Source organism: Idiotropiscis lumnitzeri, chromosome 11 (assembly GCF_059441095.1).
Source record: "Idiotropiscis lumnitzeri isolate Australia: NSW breed Sydney's pygmy pipehorse chromosome 11, RoL_Ilum_1.0, whole genome shotgun sequence".
Lineage (NCBI taxonomy): Eukaryota > Metazoa > Chordata > Actinopteri > Syngnathiformes > Syngnathidae > Idiotropiscis > Idiotropiscis lumnitzeri.
Genome location: NC_142401.1, coordinates 15,778,151 through 15,800,324, shown reverse-complemented (window position 1 = coordinate 15,800,324; position 22,174 = coordinate 15,778,151). Strand labels below are relative to the sequence as shown.

The following is a 22,174-nucleotide window of genomic DNA, read 5'->3' as shown; positions in this document are numbered from 1 at the left end:
AACCGGCCATATGATCATGCCAAATTTCAGCCTTGACACAAAGTCATAAGGAAGTGAAAAATATTTAACTGACGTTCGTCAGCCCATGCAAACTAGGGAACGACTTAGTTCTGCATTGAGCCTCCTAAGAATATTCTAGCATTATAGCACGTGTTATCGTCTATTTGAGGTTTTTGTTCTTTACCATTGTAAGGGGGTGCACCGTTCCTGGAGGTACTGCAATACCAGGTCGATGCGTGGAGTGGACGGAGCAAGCCCCTATTCCATCTCCCAGTTCCAAAAATCAATTTAATATATGGTCCCCGGATAGGGGACGTATCAGATATTAAACTGATAAGAACAGATACTACACTTGATCTTAGCCAAAAGGCCGAGAAGCGATAACCCTGAAATTGACAACGGAGACCACTTGATTCCGGACGCTACGAGCTACGGTGACGGTGACGGTGAAAAATTAAATGGGGGGACGGGGGGGGGCGACAGCAACAGCAACAGCAACAACTATTCACACGGCAACCCACAACTGAACACGTTTTAAGTGAAAACGAGGATAATTGGGCTGCTTTCCAGCCGAATAAAAGAAACTATGACTGAGAAATTGTTGGGTACTGCAAGTCATGTGACCACGGCGGTCCAATAGAAAAGCACCAAAGAATGTTACCTCTTTTAATGGCACTACCATGTCCACAGGCAAGCATATAACCCAATGACGGAGTTTCAAAAATGGTACCAAAGCATGATTGACCTTAATAGGACAATTGAGTTGCTTTGTATCCTATAAATGAACAGAATGTTCCGGAATTGCTCATTGGTCACGTGATTACTCACGCTCGACTTTACTCTCTCGTGATTGAGTCATGTGATTCAGGTACGGACAGTACAGGAAGTCCTCAATTATCGAATCTCGTATCAAATCGCTCCGCTGTACAAATACCCCCGACACGCTGGATAACATTTTCCTCCATAAACACTACGTGGTGAACGAGGTCGTCTATTCTGAGGCATGCGGATCACATTGAGGACGCAATATTTTCTCACATCAGACTGGTCACGGTTGTATTTATATATGGTAATGTGAACGCTCAAGCAAGAACCTAAATCACATGATGGCACTTCCCAGCAGTTTTAAGTACAGTAACTTATTTTTTAAATTAATTTTGTTTTTATTAATATGAAGTATAAAACGGTTATTTGGATATGTATTTAGATATTTCAGCAGTACCAAAGGTCAAATTGCGATTTGCACGGGAATTCAAGTTATATCTCCACCGTAGGAATGGAAGTCGTTTGTAAATTGATGATTCTATTGGACCGCCGTGGTCACATGACTTGTAGTACCCAACAATTTCTCAGTCATAGTTTCTTTTATTCGGCTGGAAAGCAGCCCAATTATCCTCGTTTTCACTTAAAACGTGTTCAGTTGTGGGTTGCCGTGTGAATAGTTGTTGCTGTTGCTGTTGCTGTCGTCCCCCCCCGTCCCCCCATTTAATTTTTCACCGTCACCGTCACCGTAGCTCGTAGCGTCCGGAATCAAGTGGTCTCCGTTGTCAGTTTCAGGTTTATCGCTTCTCGGCCTTTTGGCTAAGATCAAGTGTAGTATCTGTTCTTATCAGTTTAATATCTGATACGTCCCCTATCCGGGGACCATATATTAAATTGATTTTTGGAACTGGGAGATGGAATAGGGGCTTGCTCCGTCCACTCCACGCATCGACCTGGTATTGCAGTACCTCCAGGAACGGTGCACCCCCTTACAATGGTAAAGAACAAACACCTCAAATAGACGATAACACGTGCTATAATGCTAGAATATTCTTAGGAGGCTCAATGCACAACTAAATCGTTCCTAGTTGCATGGGCTGACGTACGTCAGTTAAAAATTTTTCTCTTCCTTATTACTTTGTGTCAAGGCTGAAATTTGGCATGATCATATGGCCGGTTTTAGCAGACTGCGGTGGTCGACATCACAATGAGATGTTCAAGGCGTTTTTTGTGTGTTTGTTAAAGTGTGACTAGGGCCATAGGTTGTGTTTTTTGTTGTTGTTGTTTGGATTAAATTCCCTTAGAATTAGGTGAATTGATAGTCTTCTGAAACATTTGTTGCCAAGAAAAATATAATGCACGAAGTCCAGAAGGAAAGTTTTTTTTCTAAGCAAAAACAAATAACGTAGCAACAAGAGAAAAATAGAATTAGGCTTTTGCTTGAAATTATTCAAAGGAAGTTATATTTCTCATAAAAACGTTTTTCCCCCAGATATAATATTTTATAACCATAATTCTCATGCGCTAAATGCTTTTCTCGAGCAAACATAAAATGCATGATCTTCTCCTAGGAACATTTGAAGGAAATAGTTCCTAATTTTCGCAATTAGTTTTTTTTAATCGTTAAGTTTTTGTTTTTGTGAAATTCATTCCAGAAAAATTTTTTTTAATCTCCATTGGAAAAGTCTCATTTTTGAGGAAAATGAAACCATGTATTTACCAAGTTAAAATACTTTTATTCCAAATGAAAAAGTAATCTTTCTGAATCCGCCCCATCTACTTTTGATCAACAAAAAGCTTAAACGGAAAACTGGCCTAAAAATCGAATTGTGCAAAAATACAAGTAATGGCAGTTCCAAATGTATACTGTTGTTTCCAGATGGAATATTGCCAATTCCGTAATCCAAAAATAAAACATTTTCTGGATCGTTGAATGATGAAGGGTGTCGTGTGTGCTGCACACCACTAGATGTCAGCTGCATTAATTCCGTTCCTTAACACACAAAGAAACAGGAAATGAGGGCTGGAAGGCGTGGGGAAAGGGACAATTCTTCCTCGGTAAAAACGAAGCAATGCATGATGGGAATATTTTCGCACATTCTTTCCCGCTCAATTATAATGGTTTAGTTAATATGATGACCAAAATGTACTACGTATTTACAACTGTCGTAAGGGTGCTGCCTCGTCCAGCGGGTTTTTGTGCATGTGTCCACTTGACACGTATGTTGCAGATGAGCTCGTGACTGAAGATGGTGTGTGTGCTAAAGACATTGGGCTGGTGACTTAACCAAATCATACTTACCTGGCAGGGGAGATACCATGATCAAGAAGGTGGTTCACCTAGGGTGAGGCTCAGCCATTGCACTCCGGCTGTGCTGACCCCTGCGAATTCCCCAAATGTGGGAATCTCGACTGCATAATTTCTGGTAGTGGGGGACTGCGTTCGCGCTCTCCCCTGAATTGATTGTGAAAGAAAATTTTTAACTATTTGACTCCTCTTAGAAGGATGTGACAGATCTACGTCACATTACATCGGAAGGTAGTGATCGTGCCCTCCTCTCTGCGCGGAATGTCTAAAACAAAAGTTACTAACTCGCTCTATTATTCATGTAGTATTTCGTTATTTGCAGCAATTCTAATCTGTGCGTGCGTTATTATTATTTCTGAAAACTTTGCAGCTGCAATGGTCGAAGGAGAATGGCAGTACAGCACATTCACTCACTAATTTCAATAGGATTATTTAATGTCATCATTTTAAAACCCCAGATTTTCCCCTAAACTAGAATGGTTCGACCCAACTTGTCACGTGCCACCTCTCGTTTCCTGTCAATCACTCGAAGACATGAACAATGAAGTCGTCGTTGAAGCCTGAATCTTACGAACAAAACGTGGAAAAGAAAGCCGAACCAGAGTCGCCAAAATTCCGGTTCTATGTGGAAGATTATATTTTATTTGGATTTACACCCAGAAATTGCTCACAGTTTTTTTTTCCAGCGGGGAGAAACTTGCTAACAGTTGCATGAAGCCAGCGCATCTGTAGCGCCATCTTGAGACGAAACATGATTGTCACTTTGGAAACTATGGAGGTCTGAAAGTGCAAAATCAAATAAATACATTATGAAATTTTTGATTCGTCAATTGTTCCATTCACTCATTAATTAAATATGGAATTAAATAAATCAGGTAAATAAATAAATGCACCATTAAATAATTACGAGTGTCATTAATTTAATGTTTCATTAATCAATTAATGAAAATTTTAATGAAACTGCCAAGGTGCATTTATTTAATTTTGGCACTTTCAGTCCTCCATTGATAACAAGAGGAAACTCTGAATTCAGATCATCTCAAGATACGATGCAGAAGTGGTGTCTTTGCTCATAGCTAAAGCCAAGAAGCCATTCACTGTCGCTGAAGACCTGGTAACAGATCTCTTCTATGATCCAAAAGACACCGATGGCAGAGTTTTTATTTTAATTTTAAAATGCGGTTTGGCACCATCTACTATACTGTCAGTTAGGATGAGAAGTTTGAATTATCTTCTGCAGTGCATCAATATATGACGACTATTTGAAATCTGGGTGTATGGGTTGCACAGTTCTCTGCGACTAAATGATGTGCCAAAAATATGGGCCTGTTGGCATTATATTGCTTAGGAACATCAAATGACCGACACATTGACCACGAGCACATCACATCATCCAGCAGGGTGCATTCCAATTTCCTAAAGTGTAAAATTCAATGCAGTACAAGTAAAAATGGTCCCAGAGGGCTGCTTTCCTGCACATTTTAGATGTTTCCCACCTCCAACACACTTGATTCAAATGATCAAGATTGTTTTCAGGCTTCCTTAGAACTTGCCGAAGAGCTATAGTCAGCTGTGATAGGCTGCAGCTCACACATTACTGGAAAGCATAAGTGGTTCGGAAAATGAATGGAAAAGAAAATTAGGCAAAATAGGCAGAAATATATATTTTTAAAATCATTTTAATATACAAAATAATTTTACAGGTAAAAGCTAAATTGGTACAATCGGTCCGTTTTGGTTGTGAGTGCCGTTCTTTTATTTCTGTATGTGTTCTGCCCAAAATTGGCTTTGTCATTAAAACAGAAATTCAGTTTAATATACTCCACATAAAATATGACGGCCTGACCGCCTTGTAACACCCTCCCCCCCCAACAGTGCAGCTTTTCTCTCAATATTTACATTAGACATTCTATTCATTCGGTATATGGCTTTTAAATCCTCTTTCATATTTTAACAGGCTAAAACAACAACAACATAAATTCAGTGTCCAATAATGTTATATAACCAGTAAAATCCAGTGGTACCTTGAGATACACAAGAGAATTTAAATGCAAATAATACGCTCTAGAAAAAAATGCATTTGTGTTTAAAGGGCTAAAATAGAATTCATAGAGTAAAAATATAGTTTTAAAAATGTGTGTGTATCATGATTTAATGCTGCACTCCACTTTATTGTGCTGGCCACCAGTGGGCAGTATAATACAGTCATGCGTATACAAAAGAATAATACCAACAACTGTAATTTACTTAGTATGATGCTGTAATAATTGTTTTTAAAACATAATTATGTTTAGTTTGACAGGAAACTTCAATTGGAATCAAACAGCTCAAAGCCTCTTTTTTGGGAGAAATTTTCACTGTCCGCCAAACTGCAGCATGTTGTCAGAGTTGAGTTCACTGCTACCACAAAGCGCTAGTATATAAAGTTGCGCTTGCAAGTCAACGCAAAAAACAAAAAGTCCAAATGACCGCTCATATCTTGAAAAACTCTTAAATTGGGTCACTCATATCTCAAGGCACCACTGTAGAAGTGAAATGAAGCGCAGTGTGGAGAAGGGTTTCCCAAGCTTCGGTTACTGAGCGAGCATTTATCACACCATTTCTTGTCGAAGGGCTTTTTGATCCACGTTTACAATTCAGTATGCACATGTCTATGTTCCGGCAATACATGTTATACTGTGTTGTTAGCATTCAAAAGTTTGGGAAACCCTGGCACAGAGTGACAGCAAGAAAAAGCAGCTCAATGTGACTGTCACACAACGGGACTACCTACCGGCAGTTTACAAAACGAGACAGTTATTCTCTCAACTTCAAAAGGTATAATAACACCAGTGTTCCAAAAACAAAAAGTACAATTATAGCTCAACAGTCCTTAAAAGGGACATATTACGGAAAATTGATTACTGCCCAAAGACGGCGGGGGACAGGCTTCGGCACACCCGCGACCTTGTGGGTATAAGCGGCTCGGATAATGGATGGATGGATTTCTTAATGACTTGTATACAAATAGTTGTCTCGATGGAGTACCTGCTCACCCATGAAGTGTGAAATTAAACACTTAAGTAAATCATGTAACCCGTCTATTTCTGAAAATGTGTCTGGTTTGTAACAGAGGAGATGATTTATATAATCTCTTTGAGTTTCTCCAACCCTGACATGATCAGCGAGGCTGGGTGAGATCTGAAAGTCATACCATCACCGTGTCATAATTCGGCCCGATTACTTCATAATCACATTCACACCAGACTTCTCTGCCTGTGACACGGCAGCTACGCAGGGCCAAGTTCTCGAGCCACTTTCAAGCACTATTCTGAAACAATCAGGCAGATACATCCACATCCCCCATGAGTGTGTGTTTTTTTATTGTGCCCATAAGCCACATACACACAGGTGCTAAAGCTCGTCTTTTGCGTGATGCGAAACGATAAAAATGGAGCAAGAAGACAACATTAAATTCACAAAGCACACACGGCTAGTGAAAAGCTTCACTCGCTGCGCTCCCAAGCAGAATGCGTCTCGGTGCTCGATCTGGGGTTATTTGGGCCTATTTAAATGAGGTAATATGCATATTTGTCAGAAATATTGCCCACTGTATGCAAATGAGCCTTATTGATTAAAAAAAAAAAAGTCAAATTCACAAACACTTATAGCCACACGCAGTTTGAGTGAAGTAAAATACAGTAATGTCTCTATAAAATTGGTATAAACGTGGCGTTCCTTTGTGGGAGCCTCTTCTAGCAGTAGCATGGAGATGGCATCGTCATGCCTGGCGTGTTAGTGAGCGAGTATTTATAAAGAGAAGTCGTTGAATTTCTTGCCTGAAGTTCTGAGGAAATTGTTCGCACCGGGATAGTCTAACACTTAACACTCGAGTGTTTTCCCCCCTGCAGAACAAGCCTATAACGACACGTGATGTCAGGAAACTGCAATCGATCTTTTTTAAAATTATACCTACACCCACATCAATCTGTGAAAGTATCCAAATGATCGCACCAATACTTTGGATTTTAATGACATTATAACATCTCCATTTGCGCTCACTACAGCTTAATGGCATTTAATGAGGATAATACTTATGTCCATAAGCTCTAAAATATTGAGGCGGTCGTTTTGATACTTTCGCAGACTGATGTGGGCATCAATAAAGATGTACGTGTAAATATTGGTGACGATTGATTATAATTTTCTGACAATTCACACCTCTTCGGTCAGAACCCCAAGCTGGCATTCTCAAAATGTCATCTTTCTTCTTCTAACTGCCATCGTTTTGCCATGCAGTTCTTAGCGCAAATGTATTGAAGTGCAATCGAAGCTGCTATTAGCAGCCACAGTTCATTCTTTGTATGAAGTGCTGCCTCCATGAATGAAAATACCTTTGTTTTTCTCCCCCTACATTATGGGCTCTTCTCGCTGAAGTAAAAGAATGTGATCAATCTCTAGTGCCGTGCCTGGTTGTCATAGCAATGAAACCGGACAAACGTGTAATAATAATTTGGGATATTTGAGGAATTTTGACAAAAGCAAGTCATTGACATATTTTTAAGAAACCTGGGAACTATTTTGAATTGTGGGGGGAAAAAAAAGGTATAATTCATCTCCTTTGCAAAAGAAAGGCTCACCAGAGCAATCCTCCACAGAAAGCAGGCACGCTTGGTCGTGACAAAGGCTGATGGGCATGGAGTGGTTCTTTAGTGGTTCTTCCGGCCAGTGAGCCTCCACAGTCAGTTTCCCAATATCTCCCTCTGCAGTCCATTCTGAGACATTACCAAAGCTTGCACTTGTGTTTGGGGTTCATAGGCGTATTTACTTTGCAGCCAAAGTGCTTGGAGAACTCATGTGAGTTGGAGACAGTCCCGATGACTCGGAATCTGGACGGGCTGTGCGGGTCGGTGATAACACCCTCGTGCGAGCTCTCGGGCGTCCGCACCGTGCACCACACCTGATGACACAAAGGAACGCTCGGAATCAGAATGCCCTTTATTGTCATTGTACTAGCATTTCAGCAGCAGCAAATAAATTACTTCCGCGACTACGGGCGAAGTTTTTGTTGTTGTTTTTTTTTTTTAATCAGTACAGCTTGAAATTGAGTTGTCTGACTTTGCGATTTTGGACCCAAAACTTTAAATCGTTCAGCCGGAGCGTGTGTCTCTAGGATAAATTCCATGTGAGTATATTTCATGTATTTGTTAACGCTAAAAAGTCACTGCTTCTACTTTCAGACATGATACTTAAATGGGGAGATTGACTACATAAAACTGATAAAATATTAGATATATCATATACATATCAGTAGTTAAATATGTGGATTATCCGATTGATTTCATTTTTAGTAAAAAAAAAAATGCCACAAACCTGAGCAAATCCCACAAAAAACAGCTGGTGGTTAGTCATTCCCAGAGCAGGCAGCGTGGCTTCCTCACCATTCCTTTCGATCCAGTTCACATAAGCCTTGCAGAGGAGGCATACGGTCACGTTACACAAGCTGGACACTGACAACACTGTTGCGTTTAGCAGCAGAGTTCAACTGGCAGTTCACCTCATAGGCAGCCTTGAGTCCACCGTTGTCGGCGATGTTCTCTCCCAGCGTGTGACGACCATTCAGAGTCTCCTGGTTGATGCTGTAGTTGCCGTACTGCTCCACCATGCACTGTGTCTGCTTCTTGAAGGCCTCCACAGATGAGTTCTTCCACCAAGAGCGCAGGTTGCCGTCTTTGTCGAATTCCCTCCCTTTTTTTTTTTTTTTTTGCACAAAATCAGGGCATGTAATTGAATATAATCATACGTGACTTGTATCCCACAATATAAGTACAAAGATCCTAAACAGCTGAGATGTGTTATTACAACCTACTTCCTCTACATAATTACTGCTTTCCTATTATGCAGGGCTTTTGGAGGACCTGTGGCATTCTCAGAGTTACAGAACGCATACAAAAAATATATTTGTTTGAGAATAGAAAAACACAAATATTCAAAGCATTTCTGTATCTGATTCCTTTTAACAAAAGACAAATGATTGCCAACCTTGGTCATCAAAAGCGTGAGTCAATTCATGCCCCATGACGACTCCAATTCCACCAAAGTTAAGAGCTCTGCAACATACCAAAAAAAACTCCCATGATGATGATGATTACCACAGAACAGGAAATGAAACATTTGCATTGGTTGTTGTTATTCCCATTCATGCTTAATTATTTACATAACAAAAGTCCATCAAGTAGCTTGTTAGTTTAGCACACTAATTTGACTGAGAAGTTATGAGATCTGGCCAAACAGCCCTTTGGATACGTTTTGAGATCCAATACAAAATGAGAATTTTGTACAAATCAACATTTTAAAGAAATAATAGCTTCAATATTTGCTATATTAAAATGGAAAATATATGAGTGACGCTTTTCATCAACAATGAGAGTATAAAAATGGTTGAAAAAGTCAACTATGCTCATGTTGCATAATGTTATTACTAATTACTGTAAAGTGTTGAGATGCTTCATTGAAATCATAATATTGAAAGATTTTAAGTACTTCACCGAGCCCAGTAAATATGACAGTTTTCTCCAATTCATACTCTTTAGAGTAGATGATGCGATACATGAAAATCATATTTTACTTAATTAGTAATTAGTAATCTTCAGTGTTTCGCAGCCACGAACAATCGTGTTGGTTAGTTGGTCGGCAAGCGCGCACTTCACAGCGATGATCTGTGACCGCCCTGGTCAACTTTGCATCATCCACCAATAGAGGTCCGCTTGCAATTCCATATAAACATACTTTGCGTGATTCGATCGTCTGCATGGACTGCAGCGAGTCAAATGTCAAAGACTGTTCTGATTTTAAATGGAATAAAAGGAGCCACTCCCATTGGCCGGAAAGGAAGTCACTCACACAAAGGTGCAAACGCCCGTTTCAAACTGTATGCCGATGAAAATACCAAAAGAAAAAAAAGCTCCACCCGTATGCACATTTGTTTAGCGCTTTGGGCTAGACTTGCGGTGAGCACGAAAATAGGGTTCCGTGTCACCCGGCTGGCTCAGAGACGCCTAACAATCCTGCGCATTTTGGTCTGAAGACTCATGATCCAGCCATTATAATATAGTATTTTATTTAATTTTTTTTACAATTTGGCGTCTCAACAGAGATTTAAAGACACAAGATCGAGTGTAATTCACAAAGGACATAATCTCTGCCTCTAAATATAATGTCTTCTATGTATTTTATTGGAGATGTAAAAGTGCAGTAATGCGATTTTGCGGCCGGACTAATCTATAATAGGTTGTTGCCATGCAACTATAGCAGCCAATAACGACCAGAGGAGCTTGGTCACGGGGTTAAAACCTCACACCTGTTGGTTGAGATGCTGGAGACGTTTGCGCTTGGCCAAAGTGGCTGTTACAATAAAAGAGGGCTTCAAATTGAAAATTTACTTGGGCCAGTGGCGGCTGTAGAATGGCATTTGGAGAATTCCCGCTGGCAAGACAATCTCATTCTTAGTGGGGTTGTAATAGGCATTCACAGTTGGGGGGGTCATGCTCCACCTGCAAAACACATAAAGTGACAGATCATGTAGTGCCAGCTCACATATACATTAATGCATTGAGATGCTAGAGACCTGGCGATACAAGACATTATTGGGCCATTTTTTGCTTTGACTTGTATATGAAATATGAGACATGGAGCAATTAACTCTTGTCAACTCACTTCACAATAAACAGCTCCTGAACCATTCTCAAAAAAGACGCTTCAAACTTTTCAGTGCCACTCCCAAAGGAAGTCACAATTTGACCCTTTAACTAACAGATATTGTGACACAAATGGTGGGGCAACACATGTAGACAGATAATAATTTCAAAGCGCTTTTACAACAGCAGCAGCAGCTGTATGCACTTTCTAGAACATTTAACATAAAAACCTTAACAATAATACAACAGAACACAGAACATAAAACGAACACAAACCGGTCAATAGAGAAGTCACCCCTCTCTCTCTATATTCAGAACTTTGTAGTAATGTATCTAAATTTGAGTTGAGCTGCTCTCCTGAATGGCTATAATATTCAGAGCCCCCTTGGATGAGAAGAGACACTCACTGGTTTCTGTTTGGAGTTTTTCTCAGCTGGTCAGCTGTCACCCTGGCGGAGAAGTTGTAGTACTGCATGACGTTCTGGAAGTACAGATCCGACACGACCTCGAACTGCAAAGAAAGAGCTTGACTATTTTGTTGAGGCAAAGTGACACGTGCTTGGTTGTTTTGAATTCACCTACATCATTGAACACTTTGTCCAGCTTAGTGGCGTTCATGATGAACTCTGGATAGCCCACCATGTTGTAAATTGCATCTGCCTGTGAAAAAAAAACAAAAAAACAGTGAATACTTTTACACAGCAGGGGGCAGTGATGAAACACCCAAGCTCACCCCCAGTCTGTGCCGTTTGCCCTCTCACCTTCTCTTTCGCCGCCTTTTTTGTTTCAGCGTCCATCCAGCTCACATACTTCAGGCTGTCCTCGAAAGCCCTTTTAATGTCGCTGACCATGTCAACGGCCTGCGGACCAGACAGACGGGCCAGGTGAGAAATGGGCACCATCCCACGCTCGACGGGCACTTACACACTCACAATGGACTTGCTATCCTCAGCGAAAGTGGCCTTGACGAACATGGCGCCCAGAGCGAAGCCCAGGCCGCTGTCTGTGTCGCTGACGCACAGCTTCCAGCGAGGAGTGCAGCTCTGTCACGTCAAAAGCAGCATCAGGTCAGATGATTGCAAGGGTGGGAAAAAAAAAGTGAATTTTCAAGATTGGCATCAAAACAAATGTTAACGTTGCCAAGTCAGCCAGTCCACAAATAGAAAGCCAAATGGGGCATAGTTAGCGATGGGTACCTTTCATATTTGCACTGGTTTAGAATTGAAAACAAATGAGCCGATGGAGTAAAAATAAAGTTATAACATTTTACAATGAAGAAAGTATAAATGATACAAACAATGAATGAACGTTCTTTGAACAAGATAAGGAACAAAGTTAAATATAATACATATATAAATATATATATAAATACAAGTAAATAAGTTGCAGTTGTTTTCAAGAATGCAACGTAACCTCCGATTCTTATTCTGGTTTTTAAAAAAACGAATATGAGCATATTCATGTTTTGCTTTCAAAACCTTTGTGAAAGGGTTATTGACTGCATCTAAATGTAGTCAGTGCAAAAAAAAGAAAAAGATCGAAGAAGACGTGAACAAAGAGAACAATTGGGATCATATTAATCATTTGAATGGACCAGACAAGGTAGGAAATGCTCACTACATTTTGGCCACAAGATTTCATTTTTTTTCCACACATGTGAAATTACAAATATGGTTCACCATCTGACTTTTAATGATCATCCTCAAGGTAGTTAGGGTGACTCTGGTACGCTGTTTTGTCAGTCCCTCGTTTGCCTGCAATGATCTTTTGTTCTGGCCTTTTTGTCCTTTCATCTGAGGGTAACGCGTGCGTGTGTTTGTGTGTGTAGGTGGGGAAAACAGAAGCCGCTGTCAAACAGGGAACACAAGAAGCTTTATGTTGAGCCGCTGAGACACACTGATCCATTTTTTCCCTCATCCCGTGTGGGTATATCTCTATGTGTGTACCTCACTTGAGACATATTAATCATCAGTTATTGTAAAATCAGGTGGAGCACTGCACATTATGACAGTCATAATGAGGCGAAGAGGAAAGAAGAGAACAAACAAAAAGTAGATAAACAGTCACGGGTCAGAAAGAATTTGAGTTACTGGATGGTCGTGTGATAACAAGACTCAGCTGCACTGCCCTATAAAAATCACACACACGTTGTCTTTGTTATTACAGCTTGCAAAACAAACAGGATCTCACCCTGATAAGCGCAAAAGGTTGCCTGTTCTTATTTCATGTACTTTTTTTCTGCCTTCCCCTGCTTTACAAAACGCACCACTCCACTTGAAGGCTAAGCTATTTCCTGTGTAAGACTGCAGCAAAGCATAACAACACTAGGAAAGTTTCTCACTGCAGAAAGGATTTCTTTTTTTTTTTTTTGGTGTATTGATTTTCACAATACAAGAGGTAAGTAATGACTTTCATTATGGCTATGTCAGTTCCGTTATAAATCCATAAATCCACAAATAGTAGGCCATGAGGGCTGTTAATCAACTGTGCAAAGTTAAATTGACGTTTTAAAATGTCAAAAATGGACTACAATTTAGAGAAAAAAAAAAGATTTTCACTCGCCTTTTTAGTTCCGTACATGACCTCTAGGAACCGCTGCTCGGCATCTTGAAACCTTTGGTCCAAGATGGACACCATCTTCCTTACCACCTTCATGATCATGTAGTTGTTGAGAAGGCTGAAAAGCAGACACTGTCACTGGGTGGTGAAAACCTTTTTTTTCCCCTTAGACAAAATAGATAAATAATATTTGCAACTAACTTTGAGAAAGTACTGCTTGGTGAGTGTTTATACACAAATTGCCCCAAGTTTGCTTATAGAAAAAGTAAATGACAATAACTTGAAACTTCAAGTTTCATTCATATATAGCGAGATATATATTGGGATTCAGATACCTAAGCAATGAATTGCGAAAATCTCCAAATAACAAACGCCCACCCTCCAAAAGTTGTTTGCTGTTATTTGATATTGATGACACCGTATGGCTGCAAAGCAATTAAAATGGAGGATCATAAAGCACCAATGGCATGCAACTGAACTCATATTACATTAACAGCTGTATTCAATTAACTATTCTATGACTCAACATAATCAAACCACCTTCACATAAGGCTCATCAATGGTTCAGTAATAAACAAATAATGCGAATTAAACTGACCAGGTGTCGCACTTGGCCAAACAAATATGCACACTAGCACTTTATATAAACAATATTAAATCATTACACCCATGTTTTGGGATTTTCCAAACAAGTTTAATTGTAATCGGCAAAATAGACAACACCAGCTATTATTAGTAAGTGAAACGCAAATGGAAAAACATGATCCATGAATTAATCCTAACAACAATGCTGAGATTCCACCAGACCAAGTAATCATATTGTTTTGGTGAGAGCAGAAAACGATGACTAAAAAAAAACACCCTGCAAATATGCCGAATGACTTTTTTGTTATTTTGTCACAAACTAAGAGGAAGGGCCAGCAAGTCGCCTGCTTGCCAAGTGAAATCAGACCTTTTATTGGTGTTTGTTATGAGGTCCGACACATTTTGGAGGTACTCTTTGGCATAGACGACCACCGGCTCCGATTTGTTGATAGGCACAGGAGCAAACACCTCGTTGAGGTAAGGGATCCAGTCCACTGCAGGAGCCAGACTCTGCTCACAAATAGGACAACTCAAGTTGAACATCGGGATGTGTGGGAGTTCAATTGTATTTTAATCACTGTCATTTTGTTATAACAAAACTGATTAGAGGAAAAAAAAAAAAAACGAATAGATTTTTTAAAAAATATACAGCTCAACATTTTGGGTTATAGCATTCACTCTACTTTTGGATTGTTCAGTATTATTTTGATGCAAAGAAATATTGCAAAGAATGTAAACTATTAGCATAGTGACTATTATCTATATTTCATCCGCGTGGTGTGCAACAACACACCTCTTTTGGAGGCGATTGGTCACCGTTTTAGACAACAGAACTGAATATTTGAGCAATATAACCTCGCTTGCATTTCTGCTGTGACGTAGACGCTGAAACCGGAAAAATATAACCAACCAAGCTCCAAAAGGGGGGGTGCCAATTTGTCATAAATCACTCCCAAGTCTTTTGGGGGTGGAGCATTTTAGTACTGATGTCATTTTTACAATCAAACCTATTATATAAGTGCCAATGTTAACATCAATCAAGTGTCACTTTAAGACATCTACGCTCCTTAAAACTGCCTTGACATCATAATTGAATTTGTTCCGTGATCCTGCTTGCAACTAACTACGAGCCTGTACTGCTTGAGTCTCAAATCTTTCCCCAATGCCTTTAAAAAATTAAAGTGCCCTAAAAAAAACATTATGTATCTTAAATAAGAAAAACAGCACTCCACAGTGTTGTATTTTATAAAAACTAAATAATAATTGCTGTAAACAAACTGTTCCAGCATCATAATAATTCAATGGACATTGTGCTGCATTCTGGTGCGCGTCTTGGCCACCATGATACAAACTGCTCATATAGTAGACGTAATGATGAAGCACAAGACTGTGCAACAAAGCTACAATAATAGTTGTTTTTTGTTATATGTTCTGTCCGCATGTGTCGCTACCGCTTGTTTGCTAGCATATGTTGCTTAACGATTGATAAATTGCTGTGGCTTCGATGCTCGTTTTTAGCCCTTTTATGATGTTTTGTAAGTACAACAAAGTTATTCGTGTTTTGGCTCAACACAAAGGTGTAAAGAACTAGTCACTATTTGCCAAGTTGCTGCTTGTTGTGAGGTTCGTCCACCGAGCAATATTAAAAAACTCATCAGTCGCTGTACCACTGTATTTGTTTTCTTATCGTGCTTTACCAACTAGCTCTAACTGACCTTCAGGTCTTTGGCCTCCATCTTGTGGTAGATGAGCTCCTCGTCCCGTCTCGCCTCCAGGGGTACCGTGATGTTGGCCAGGGCCGTTTCAAAATCCAAAATCTCCCCCATGAGTAGCCGCGACGTCTCCTCTGAGCCCCCCAGTAGGACCCCTAACTCCACCAGGAAGTTCTGGTATGCCGTCAGATACTGCGAAAGGGATCAAGCAATGAGTGTGTGTGCCTGTGGGAACCTTCCCCCCAACCAAACAATTAGCAGCAAGGTAATCCTCAACTATGCAAACACAATCTCCAGTGGATTCCATTCCAGTTTCAAGATTCACTCCAGTCTTTTTTTAAAAAAATCTGAGATTTCATTTACAGCCTAACAAGTGTGAGTTATGTATAAAATGTATTGTGATAATTTATTATGTTTGAAATGTTCAACATCTCATTAAAATAACTAAGAACCAATATTTAACTCTACTTTATGCACAATGACAAAAATACTTCAGAATAAAAATGAAGTCTATACAAATAATATCCGTCCCTTTTCCTTGGTTGTTTGTCTGTGTGCCCTGTGATTGGCTGGCAACCAGTTCAGGGTGTACCCCGCCTCCTGCCCGAAGACAGCTAGGATAGGCTCCAGCACGCCCATGACCCTCGTGAGGAAAAGCGGCCCGAATAATGGATGAATGGTTGGAACCTGTGTATGTGTTGAATACCTTTTCATTGGCTGTTTTGTTGAGGTAGTAATCACGTGAAGGGAGTCCCAGGCTGGACTGATCCACCTACATCGGCAGAATAACCATCTCAGATGTCATCATCCAATTAAATCAGTGATAGAGCCCCAACACAGAATGTGAGCTGCATTATCATCTTGCTTACCTGAATGACGTTCGTGGATGAATTCTTGGAGTCGGTACTGACGAACACGGTAAAGAAAGGCGAAGTGCGATAGTTTGCTGACACCGCACGGAGGACTTCCTGGAAGTTGGCTTTGTCCCAGTGTCCGGTCAGGGCCCATCCTCCCATCTAAAGGATGTTGCAGAACATGATGAATACACCAATTTTCCTTGTTTTGCACATAGCAGCAGCCAAATCAATGTGACTGCCAATCGGTTCCATTTATTAAGTTGAGACAGCAACTGGAGCTGAAGCACAAACCTGCGTGATGAGTTCCTGCAATGGCTTAGCTCCCAACTCCTCGATCTTTGTCTCGTTCATGCAGGCCTGATAATATCGCTGGGCCTTTTCCTCTGCTTGACTTAGACCTTTCATTGTTGTGTTTTCTGTTGAAATCACAACAACATGAAAAAAAAAAAAACGATCATGGCAAGCGATGACAAAGAAACATCAAACAACCCTTCCGATACTCACCTAATAATTGCTTCATCACGAGCATGTTGCGCTCCCAGAGGGTGCTGAAAGAGCCCCAGCGGGACTTGCCTTCAGGGAGGGGGTTGTTTTTCATCCAGCCCCCGCAGGCGTAGTTGTAGAAGTCGTGGCAGGGATCCACGGTGCGGTCCAGGGCTGACATGACGGCGCTGGCCACGGTGATGCACGGCTCTGTCAGGCAAACGCCTGGATGTGCTGTAGAGGACAACAAGTGCGTGTTAAAATAATTTTATTCCTTCCTTGGTGTAATGCGGGACATGACGGTCTTGAAACAATGGCGTGAATAATGGGAAAATATTTCAAAAGCTAGGCAAGCCAAATAAACACACGTGTCTTTGCGGGAGCATCTGGAAAGCATAACTTTTGTCGGGCTCGAGCCAACATGCACATCCCGGAAGGGACACTTCCCCCCCTCCTCCCATAAAAAGGCAGTTTTAATAATTATTCACGTCAGTGACAGATTAGAGACTCTAGCGCACCTGTTCACAGTACACACTATGACCGAATGGCCCTTGGTAGAGCGCAGACCTCCAACTACTGTAACATGCCGCTTTCTGGTCTTCCCGTGTCTAGTATTACAAGCCTGCAGCAAGACTCTCAAATAGCCCGACAAAGTTTGATCATATCACCTCTGCACTGGCTCCATTTTCTCTTGAGATGTGATTTAAAGGTTTTGTTCACAAAATATTACATGGCTTAGCATCTTCTTATCTTTAGTTAGTGGTAGAAACATACGTTTCATCGCGAGACCTGCCCTCGCAACAGGCAGGTATTTTGGTGACTTCACGATCATAAAAGTGGTAAGCAGGTTGTAGAGCTTCATTTATTCTTTATTTATCACTCTGGAATTCCCCACTTATGGGAATTAGAGCAGGTACCTCTGTAGGAGTGTTTAAATATGGAATTAAAATATATTTTTACACCACACCAAGTATACAAATTTCCTCTTGCCCTGCATTGAACCCTGCATGGGGATTTTGTCTTTTACTGCCGCGTTGTTTGCATTTGGATTAGCACAAATGTAATTGAACAAAAACTCGAGTTTATTCTTTGACGAAACAAAGGCATCCTCATAGCATGTAAGGCGTGGGACAGAGACAGAGTTCCGCCAAGCCAAGAGGTTAGCACCCCGAGGAGAATTCATCCCTGTTCCTTCCATTATGCCACCGTTCGTCGTGACATACACGCTTGTGAATAGCAGGAAGTGGCATGAAGCCTCCCATGGCAACTTAGAGGAAAAGCCACATACGAAATGGCTCATCCACAAGCTTTTTTGTCAGGATGTTGAAGCTCACGGGAGTGTCTATGAAGGTGTTGCTTGGAAGCAGAGCCAAAAGTGCGGTTGCAGTGCTTCCACACAATTTCCCGCCCAAAAACAGTTGTGTGAATGGTAATATTTTGCTATAAGGAGCGCACGCCCAGGAGGACCCCAGTTAAATTTTTTGTTTGTTTTTTGGTACACCAAAAATGTTAAAAGAGGTCTGTATGGCCCATTGCATGTCTAAATAAAAGGGAAAGAAACACAATAAAACAAGAGATTGAACATTTAGAAAAATTATAAAGATTTTGTTTCAAACATTGTGAATATTAACTAGAATACTCCTCTGTAGCGCCTACACCTCCGCCAAAGCCAACGTGTCAGAGTGCATTGTGTTTGCTTTGTAGTATTTGGTTGGCACTTGGAAAGATACTTTGTGCATCAGAATCAGAATCAGAATCAGAAATCCCTTTATTGTCATTGAACTCAAGTGTGCAACGAGATTAGCGAGCTCCCCTCTCCAGTGCAATACAACAATAATAAAATATATAAATTAGATAAATAAGAGAATAGTTAGTGCAATGGAAAATAATACTGAATAGGGTATATAAAAACACATCACGTTGCTGTTCTGCATGGTCGATAATGTTATCAATGGATAGGATGTGCCACTTTTATTTAGGGTTCAATTTGATTGACAGTAATGTGACGCATATAATGCTTAAAAGTAGTGATTGACATCATAATTATAAATTCTTCATTGTTAAGAATTTGGTCTAAAAAATTGATACATTTCTTTTTGAAGTAATCCAAAGGCAAAATAGAAGGCACACGTCCCAAGAAGTTAAACATGATGCCATATCCAGTCTACGGCATAACTCCTCTGGGCAGAATTATCCAGCTCAACATGTTTAAGGCTGCGGAATACTCACTCTGCCGATAGAAGACGGCGGTTGTGATGAGCGATACAAACAGGCCCGCAGACAGCACGCACACTAGAAACAGAAGCTGCCTCTCCCTCGGCGTTCTCTCAGGCCAGCATGAGTAGCCGCAGCCCCGCCGGAGAGTCACCTGTACACACATTGACACCTTTTAAAAGGGGCACATCATGGAAAATTGACTTTTTAATGGCTTGGATACAAATGGCCATGTTAAGGGCTTGTTCCCTCCACTTTCCCGATTCACTACTCGCTTTTTCATCTATACTACGACCACTCATAGAATAACTCACCTTTCGCTGTCTAATATAAAAGTATGACTTTGGTAACATCTCGTGGGATTTTGGTGTAAAAGAACTATGCTGATGTGAGATTCTTCATTTGATGCTTTCTTGCCATCTTGTGGCATGTTGATGCCAAGTAGATACTGAATGCTGAAGTGAGTTGAGGAGCTTCATGTTGCGACTTGCTGCCATGTTGTGATAATCATTGCGCCACTCATTTTCTGTACTGCTTATCCTCAATCACACGGGATGAGTTAGGGCCAATTGCAGCGCACATGTAAATAAACAACCGATCGCACTTATTTGCACCTTCGGACAATTTAGAACAGGGGCCTCAAACTTGTGGCCCCCTGATTGACATCAAAGTTTAATGTTAGTGAGGCCACCACAGTTTTTGCCATGTCCTGGATGTTTTTTGTGGGTTTGTTGTTTTTTTTTTTTAAATAACTTATGGGGTACCACAGCTAAGGCTTGTGATGTTTCTCTGTGTATTTTTGTTTTTTTTTAATTTAAAAGGTTACTTCCTTGTGTGAAGGGCTCACTTTTTCTCTTCAGAGCCTCTCACCTTGTCGCAATCACCACCCTTTGTCGTTGTGGTAGCAAAGTCGTGCTCAACCTTGGACCAGCTTTACCGGAGCGGGCTGACCACTCCCCTCAAAAGAGGGCAACAATTTACACACTAAAGTGTTCCCTTGCTATATTTCTGTTCATCGTTTGCGTCTCTGCTATATTACCTTTATTTATTTTTACGAAGAGATTTTTTCTTTGTTTTATGGTACACATTGTATAATACTTTTATTACTGATATGACCGCTGATTGTGTGGTATACTGTTATGCCACAGTTTCCAGTGCACATGTTAGCCATTAAAGATATCGCGGAAGAACAGTAAAACACAGGTGCAGCAGGCACACTCAATCTGAAGCTTCTTTCGGCAGAGCTCCTGGCGGACTCACTCACTGCTTTTCATTGCAGTGTTTTCCGACTGTGGCATAGAGGTTTTTTTAATACAAAGAATTCTTATAATTATGACTTCATCATGGCGTTAGTGATCTACTACAGCGTGTTCTGACCCCCTGTATCAAGACAAAAAAATAACCTGGGAATTTGCACAAAATCCTTTTGAGGTTTTCTATAGTGCACAAAAACTTACATTTGGCTCATTGAAAACATATCATTGGTCCGTAAAGTTATAAATGCAGATTCCCTGCAGAGTTACAACATAATATAATTGAGAATCTAGTGTTTCCTCTCCTCATGTCAGGACAGTGTAACATGAAGACTAACCACAAAAGAGTAAGAATGTAAAGAGTTAAGGGGAGTCATTGGATTTCAGACTCGTTCCAACAACTTTGGAGTGGTGGATAAGGGGACTTGTTCCCTACAAGAAAGTTGCCAAACCATGACTCTAAATTAACAGCTCCCACCATAACATGACAGCACATCATCCTGCTGAAGCAGACTCCACAACGCAAATATTGCATAGAACAAAAAATTATCCAGTTTGCTTAGCCCAAATTAATGCGACCACAACAAGAGCCAAAGCCACAGCATTGCTTAATCACTCAGTTTGGACCCACACTCAGTTTAGCAGAGAGAAAAAGCCACAAAGGACAACTTTCTATCACATTTTTTTTAAAACGTCAGTGAAATAATCTACTGCAAAGTCAAACACTCACTTTGGCCTTTCAAATTTCACAGACTATCTAAGACTTTGCTTAAGGATACCAGCTGCAAAATGTGAGGTCTTCAAACGAATGCTTAAAAAAAGTTGCTTTTATTGTAGCAGACCACCCCTACACCATCTGGCAGTATTCCAAGGGCATCTCCTCTGTGAGACTGTGACCCAGAAGAACAATAGATCATTTTAACTCATCTGTACAAAGTTATTTACTGCACTTGTTTGCGTTCTCAATGCACCCAGAACTCCATAAGCCATAAGTTTCCATACATGGGGTTTGTATACCTATCATACTTACAATATCAACGTCATCTGAAACATTACATTACTACGAGCATTTGTTTTGCAATTTTCAGCATGTACGACCATGCATACTTTCACCAAACTCAAAGAAAAGGGGAAAATTAAGCGCCACTTCTGGGTTTCTAGATGACGACAGAACTGCACCACGAGCAGGATACTTGATGGTTCATGGAGACGAGCATGCTGATTAATTGCACCAAATTTGAGCATGTTCCCTCTATTTTCGGATCAAAAGGCCAGATTATCAGAGGTCTCTAAAAGATTATCCCAAGTGATTATCCTGCCCCGCGATTGGCTGGCGACCAGTTCCGGGTGTACACCGCCTCTCGACCTAAGTCATCTGGGATAGGCTCCAGCAAACCTGCAAGCCTAGTGACGGTAAGCAGTACAGAAAATGGATGGATGGATGGATGGATGGATTACCCTGTGGTGTGGGGTGTGATAAAAAGAAATTGCCCGCTCGGGTCTGCTCGTCAAATGATCGGAGGCAACAATCTTGAATGTTCAAAAAAGTTGTAGGAGAAATTGGTGCTTTATGTTTGAGATATTTCCGCAGCAGATGCTTGTGTCATCACTGTTTCTATTGGGGGGAACGTCAGCGCTATTTGACTCTTGCCACTTTATGGCGATAGGGCACTTGTTTATCTCGCGTATATGGGCAGTATTTTTTCAGAGGTAAGCAGAGGCAGGAAAAATTATTTTCCAGGAGAACAAGTTTTCCAGGTCATTT

General features: G+C 40.7%; 1 protein-coding gene, 1 long non-coding RNA gene and 3 other non-coding genes across 7 annotated transcripts in view; 3 read left to right on the top strand and 2 right to left on the bottom strand.

Annotated features, from left to right (window-relative positions):
- Nucleotides 1-191: 191 nt before the first annotated feature.
- Nucleotides 192-382, bottom strand: LOC148327672 (U2 spliceosomal RNA). The gene has a single exon (XR_015846028.1). It is a non-coding gene; the product is annotated as a U2 spliceosomal RNA (small nuclear RNA).
- Nucleotides 383-1,561: 1,179 nt separating this feature from the next.
- On the top strand, nucleotides 1,562-1,752 carry LOC148327671 (U2 spliceosomal RNA). The gene has a single exon (XR_015846027.1). It is a non-coding gene; the product is annotated as a U2 spliceosomal RNA (small nuclear RNA).
- Nucleotides 1,753-3,056: 1,304 nt separating this feature from the next.
- LOC148327670 (U1 spliceosomal RNA) lies at nucleotides 3,057-3,220 on the top strand. Its single transcript, XR_015845990.1, has one exon. It is a non-coding gene; the product is annotated as a U1 spliceosomal RNA (small nuclear RNA).
- A 1,513-nt stretch (nucleotides 3,221-4,733) lies between these two features.
- Nucleotides 4,734-22,174, bottom strand: part of ece1 (endothelin converting enzyme 1) — a 31,510-nt gene continuing 14,069 nt past the window's right edge. For all 3 annotated transcript variants that reach the window (XM_088309077.1, XM_088309076.1, XM_088309075.1), the window contains 17 exons: nucleotides 19,172-19,310; nucleotides 16,964-17,176; nucleotides 16,751-16,875; nucleotides 16,472-16,618; nucleotides 16,309-16,374; nucleotides 15,606-15,794; nucleotides 14,258-14,400; nucleotides 13,309-13,423; nucleotides 11,679-11,789; nucleotides 11,508-11,606; nucleotides 11,329-11,406; nucleotides 11,154-11,257; nucleotides 10,492-10,602; nucleotides 9,092-9,159; nucleotides 8,607-8,797; nucleotides 8,423-8,518; nucleotides 4,734-8,009 (listed from right to left, as the gene is read on the bottom strand). In XM_088309077.1, the coding sequence (XP_088165203.1) occupies nucleotides 7,833-8,009; nucleotides 8,423-8,518; nucleotides 8,607-8,797; nucleotides 9,092-9,159; nucleotides 10,492-10,602; nucleotides 11,154-11,257; nucleotides 11,329-11,406; nucleotides 11,508-11,606; nucleotides 11,679-11,789; nucleotides 13,309-13,423; nucleotides 14,258-14,400; nucleotides 15,606-15,794; nucleotides 16,309-16,374; nucleotides 16,472-16,618; nucleotides 16,751-16,875; nucleotides 16,964-17,176; nucleotides 19,172-19,310 (2,172 nt within the window). In that variant the 3' untranslated portion in view covers nucleotides 4,734-7,832. The remainder of the gene's footprint in view (nucleotides 8,010-8,422; nucleotides 8,519-8,606; nucleotides 8,798-9,091; nucleotides 9,160-10,491; nucleotides 10,603-11,153; nucleotides 11,258-11,328; nucleotides 11,407-11,507; nucleotides 11,607-11,678; nucleotides 11,790-13,308; nucleotides 13,424-14,257; nucleotides 14,401-15,605; nucleotides 15,795-16,308; nucleotides 16,375-16,471; nucleotides 16,619-16,750; nucleotides 16,876-16,963; nucleotides 17,177-19,171; nucleotides 19,311-22,174) is intronic.
- Nucleotides 11,481-13,382, top strand: LOC148327669 (uncharacterized). Its single transcript, XR_015845804.1, has 3 exons — nucleotides 11,481-11,630; nucleotides 11,699-11,813; nucleotides 12,575-13,382. It is a non-coding gene; the product is annotated as an uncharacterized LOC148327669 (long non-coding RNA).